The sequence below is a fragment of the Perca flavescens genome, chromosome 8, assembly GCF_004354835.1.
Source record: "Perca flavescens isolate YP-PL-M2 chromosome 8, PFLA_1.0, whole genome shotgun sequence".
Classification (NCBI taxonomy): Eukaryota; Metazoa; Chordata; class Actinopteri; order Perciformes; family Percidae; genus Perca; species Perca flavescens.
In genome coordinates, this window is record NC_041338.1 from 22,683,256 (window position 1) to 22,689,379 (window position 6,124).

Here is a 6,124-nt window from a genome sequence, read left to right on the forward strand (position 1 = left end):
TTGACCAGAGACACATGAATTAAAAACAAATATTTCAGCCTATGAGAAGATGCATCAAAATGGTGTGACTTTGTAAAATGCTCAGTATTATTCACTACTTAAAACTTAAATATTATAAAAAATTAAATATGGTTCCTTTACTATTCACTGTATGCATTCTGAACACGACACATAATTAAATTTCATGCATGTCTCCAAGAATGATGAGATACGCAAGTGATTTTCATACTAACAGTTACACAGGTATCTGTCTAGGAACATGACACTACTCCTGATAGAGGCTCTCAATGACCTCGTGGTACATCTCCAACACAACAGGGCGACGGAGCTTCATTGTGGGACCTGGAACGAGACAACAATATAATATAATAGTTTGCTGCAGTCTCAAAATTGCATGGCTTTAAATAGGGGGTCTTCAACATTTTTTTAGGCCAGGGATCCCTTAGCTGAAAGAGAGACTGAGTAGGGTCCCCCTACTGCATATATTGTATACAGTTGAGTTGAATATTAAACATCATGTTTTAACGTTAAACATACATGTGGAAGGCACAGTGAATCTTTAGGCTTAACTGTGAGGCTATCATAGTGGCTACCTTATCTATAGTAAGCTTATCTTCAATATGTAAATATATGTATATATTTTTTACACAAATAGGCCAATTTATCTTTGCTATTAATATGTTAGATTCATATTAATGTATATTTTCAGACATTTTAATTTTTGAAAAAATAAACTTTTTTAAAATAATTTGGCAGCCCTCCAGCACTAATTCTGAGGACCCCCTGTTGAAGATCTCTGCTTTAAATACATAAAGCACAATCTATTTTGTATTTAACATTGTCTACTGATTTACCCAGCTCTCCTCCAGAAACAGAGAAGTCCTTTCTTAGAATAGTCCACTTTTGTATGCGCTGGGCATTAGAGGTGGCTGCAGCGTTGACCCTGTTGATTCCTTCTTGAATGGTCCGGTACACGTCTTTGTCTTTTCCCCCAATGATGTCAGACACCTTGGTTGCTTGGCTTCCTAGCTGTTGGCAAAGCTCCACAGCCTCCATACTCAGCTCCTCTGTTGGCTCCATGGTTTCTATATTGCTACAACACTGGAACACATAATGTGATTTTACATGAGATATGGTTAATGTCAAGAATACAGTACAGCATACCATTTTCCATTATCCAGAAAATATTATATATATATATATATATATATATATATATATATATATATATATATAAATAACTAATGGCGGATCACCTTCAGTGTTAAAAGCATTGACAAGAATTTCCTCTTGTCCCCAATGAGCATGGCATTGCTGATGATAGGTAGCTCCTTCTTCACTGCTTCCTCTATGGGAAGAGGGGGAACATTCTCCCCTCCAGCTGTGATGATTAGCTCTGAATGGAGAGAGGGAGAGAGGGCACTCTGACATTACATGATTTGTAACAAGGATAATGGAGCCGTATGTTCTGTCGAGAACAACCTGCACTTAGGTGTGGGTAATGTACAGAAGGTGAGCAAGCAATTTTCTAACAATAGCCTTATTTGCTCAGATTGTTCTACCTTTTATTCGCCCTGTGATGTACAAGAAACCCTCTTCGTCTATCTTGCCTAGGTCTCCAGAATGCAGCCACCCATCTTCATCCAAAGCTTCTCTTGTTTTGTCTTCCATGTTGAGGTAACCCATGAATATGTTACGTCCCCAAAAGCAAATTTCGCCTTTCTCAGAGTCTATGTTGGCCATTTTGTATCGACAGCCAGGCACCACTTTACCACAGCTTTGTCAGAGAAGAAAAATCTTTGTTATTTTATATTCATAACATTTAAAAAGCACTTCAGCATGACAAACTGTACGTCCAATTTTTACCTTGGTAGTTTGTAAGCTTTGGGACCTGACATAAAGTGAGGTCCTGTGCTCTCACTCATGCCATATGCCTCATACAACCAGATATTCAGGCCAAGGAAAAACTCCACTGTTTCACTACCGATCGGTGCTGCTCCAGAGAAAAACTTCTGACAGCAAGACAGGCCCAGCTCAGCCCGAAGCCTCTGCAGCACAAGGCTGTCAGCAATGGTAAAGAGGAATGGTTTCTCATCATCTCTGAGGGAAAAAATCAATATAATTAAACCATCTGTCTCTGAAAATGCATTTATGTATGCTGTTTGGTGGGTCATTTAAATCCCTGAATTATTAACAAAAGTTAAGTTTCATCACCACTTACTTTTGTGTACATGTTTGATTGGCTTCCAGACTGACTGACATTGCCCATGTCACCAGCTTCTTTTTCACATATCCACACTCACTAATTGCCTGTTTTATTTTCTCCATCATTTTCTCCCATACCCGTGGGACACCCATGTGGGATGTAGGACAAACTTCTCGCAGAGTTGTTATCAGGCTTCCCTACAACAAATTAGTACACAAAGAGCTTAAGAACACATATACTACTGTAATTTTTTATTGATTACATCACCACTTATCTCTTGCACAGCAAAAATTGTGTAATTGTGCATGTTAGTATTATCTAAGAGAACAACACAGGGAGATCTGAAGAAAACTAGTTGGACCTCATTGCTTTTAGAGTAAAAGTTTGATTGATGACTGCTTATTCCTAAATAAATGATATTATATGATAACTGAAAGAAATGTTAAAACCAACATGTGTGTGTAATCGAGGCATTTTTATTTACCTTTAAGGCATCTGGCTGTGCAAAGTATACCAGCTCACCCCACTGGATGCCTGCCCAGAGATCATAGATCTGAGCGGCGATGTGGCTGAGAGGCAGGTAGCTCACTAGTGACTCCTGTTTAGTGTCGGCTGGCTGCAAGTCTCCGGCCCTGCTGGCATGATTGGCGGTCCATGTGATCTGAATAGTCATCATAGATTAATAATAATAACATCTGACTCTGAATAAATACAGATTAAGAATAGTCACTCGAAAGCTTACATTGTCTTGACTGAGCATGACTCCCTTCGGCTTGCCGGTGGTGCCAGAGGTGTAGATCAGGACGCAGCATTGGTTGGCCCTCTGGCTGGCGATGATGTCATCCAGCTCTTTCTCAGAAACTTCCAGACCCAGCTCCATGAACTCCTCCCACTACCCCACAACAGCAACATACAGCATCACAGCCTGAGCTCAAATGTCACTTTGATCATTTCATGTGGTGTCAGGAGGACTTACAGAGTAAAGATTGGAGATCTTCTCCATGGGGTATCCACTGTACTGTACTATGGCTTTCAAGTGGGGCAGACTATCACGTATCTAAGGTACCAAGAGAGAGAAATTTACAACAGTATGTTTTGCATGTGCGTAAAGACCATTATATATTTAAGTGACAGTACCTGCAGGATTTTATCCAATTGCTTTTGGTTTTCCACCACAATAATGTTGGCTTTGGAGTCACTAGCCACATATTGGCAAGCTTCAGGTGAGTTTGTGGCATAAATTCCTGTCATTGTTCCCCTGTAGGACGAATACAGACACATGAAAAAGTCAGTGCCATTGCAACAGGAGCAGATGAAATATTGATAACAGCACAATAACAAATACACTGTATATTTGTGCTCTTGTTGCTGTAGGATACATCTTTCTCACCCTGCCATGATGGCTCCGACTGCAGAGAAGAACCATTCTGCTGAATTGAATCCTAGTATTGCCACTCCATGGAATCGCTTTAAACCAAGCTGCACACATTGACAAACTTTTTGTCAATGTGTCTGGCCATTGATAGTACTTAATAGTTGGAATTTAGTATGTTTTACAGACCATACATTCTCTTTTTGTACAACATACCTTTATAAAGCTCTTGGCTGCTCTGCGGCAGAGTTGATAATATTCTAAGAAAGTGATCTTTTCCCATTTGTCATTTTTCTTGCTGGCAAGTGCGTACATGTTTCCATATTTTTCAACTGAGGCTTTGAACATTTGGTGAACTGTAACAGGTTCCTCTGGACATCCTTCTTCTATTCTCAGTATTACTGAGCCCTTAGCATCTGTGGTCCAAAGAGAATGAGCTTGAGCAAGAGGTGTGCCAGCTAACTCCTCTTCTTTGTTTTGCTTTCCTGAGAAGCGAAAGAAAGCAAATCTGAAAAACAAATCTAGTCCTTCCCACAGACGAATAAAAGCCACGTCTGTTGTCTGACCAGTCCTCTCATTCAGCAGATCCATGTGCTCATAACTCACCTACAGAGGCATGTCTTTCGCTATCTGTCTGCACGTTTGCCATCAACTCCTGAACACTGAAAAACATAGAGGAAACATGCGCTCCAAACAGCTCATACATCCACATCACTTTGTCGCAATTGTGCTGCTGGCTTTATTTCATCACATGGGTCTCATTTTCAGCTGCGCTGTTTAACCAACACAATGTCAGGCTTTTGGCAGAGCTAAAGCCCACTTGCTTTGTTTGACTGAATATGTTCAATGAAACCTGAAAGACAGTTCACTCTTACTCATTAAAACTATAAATGTCAAATTTAACCAAAGAATTTGGATTTGGATTCTAAAGAATACAAACAAAGTATGCTAGTATAGTGGCAAAATCTGGTCCAACTGTCATCGCACTTCTAATTCTGCATTGTACTGTAGTGAATTTGCATTCTAACTGGTGAATCTGGTTCAATGAGCCTTAACTGAAAAGTTAAACATCTCCTCGTCCTCTTTAAAAGAAACAAAAAAGTTAATTTTAGGTTGCATACCTGTTCTCAAGTTGATCATCTCCCTTCTTCTCATCAGGAAATTCCATACTGTTGTAGATCTCCTGGTAGTGTGAATACAGGCTTGATTTGCTCAAAGGAGAAACTTTTCAAAATCTGACTGGTGTGAAACAGAAAATCTTTTCTTGTTGAACAAGCACACCCTTAGATAGTACCATGAGGAACTGGTAAAGTAAAAAGACATGCCTCATGAAGTCGGTAATGGTTGCGAAACAAATCAGAAAGTCCATGTGTGCACTCCATTGGTCCGCTCGCTCAAGAACATGTCCAGAATTTAAATTAGCGTAGTCTTTTCATATGTAAAACAGTGTGATTATAATTTTAAATTGCACACATAACAATACTACACTTTAAACTTTGACCAAGCTATGAGTTACAGTATACATCTGATGGAAATTATAATAGCCCAGCGTTTGAGTTCAGTATTCCAAAGGTTGATCAATTGGGTTTATATGTGGCTTTATATGAGCTGTCTAAGTTGCAGTGAGTGGAAAGCAAAAACACCGCAGAATTTGAAGTAGAGTAAGACCTTTTCTTGCAGCTCTTCATCTCCCCTCTCTGTTGTACGGGCAATACATGCACAGAACAGCTAACAGGAACGTTCTCTCTCTTTTAAATGACCTGTGATTGACCAAAGTCTCCCATCACAGGCTATAGATTTTCTAAAGCCTGAATGCAGAGCCAAGAGGAGGTGCAGAAGTCTAGTCTTCTCTAAAACCACTTTAATTGCGATATGCTGAAAGATAATTAGGACATAACGACGGCAAAAATAAACTGCACAGCTTTATGTCCTGTTCTGATATATAGTCCCTACCTGACAGAAAGACCTTAGATATAAAGAATTTTTGAACTTCTTAAAGTTCATTCAAATGTACTTCCATGACAGATTTTTAATAAGCCCCAATAAACTCTGTAGACAAGGTGACAATTTTATTTTTGTTGTTAAATCACTAACTGTTTCATGTAAAATGCTTCGCGAGCCCTTGACTCCATGGTGGTATATAAAACTAAGTACATTTAGTCAAGTAATTGTGGTACTTGTACTTTACTTAGTATTTCAATTTTATGCTACTTTATACATCCACTTCACTACACTTTAGAGGGAAATATTGTACTTTTTCACTCTTATTTTTCTTATTCAATCGCTTTAGTTTATAGTTAGGCTACTTACAATTTGTGCCAAAAAATTATGTCACTGTCTATTTTCAAATGAACATGTGACAAAACATTTGTCTATGTCTATTCAATTTTGAACTGTACTTCAGTTATGACAAAACTATTTTGACAATCTGATTGTCTAGGTTGATTGCTCACCTGACAAAACATTTGTCTGTGTCATTTCAACTTTAAACTGTACGTCTGTCGTGTTGTACTTCCTGTCACTTGACTTGTTTTGATTTGCATGTC

The 6,124-nt window shown here is 38.8% G+C and overlaps 1 protein-coding gene across 1 annotated transcript; it reads right to left on the minus strand.

Annotated features, from left to right (window-relative positions):
* Positions 1 to 265: 265 nt before the first annotated feature.
* acsbg1 (acyl-CoA synthetase bubblegum family member 1) lies at positions 266 to 4,169 on the minus strand. Its single transcript, XM_028585227.1, is given in 13 exon segments — positions 266 to 342; positions 855 to 1,101; positions 1,257 to 1,396; positions 1,563 to 1,777; positions 1,867 to 2,098; positions 2,196 to 2,403; positions 2,691 to 2,867; positions 2,949 to 3,098; positions 3,183 to 3,263; positions 3,344 to 3,464; positions 3,597 to 3,685; positions 3,795 to 4,063; positions 4,145 to 4,169. Coding segments are annotated over 13 exon segments (2,031 nt in total).
* Positions 4,170 to 6,124: the final 1,955 nt, after the last annotated feature.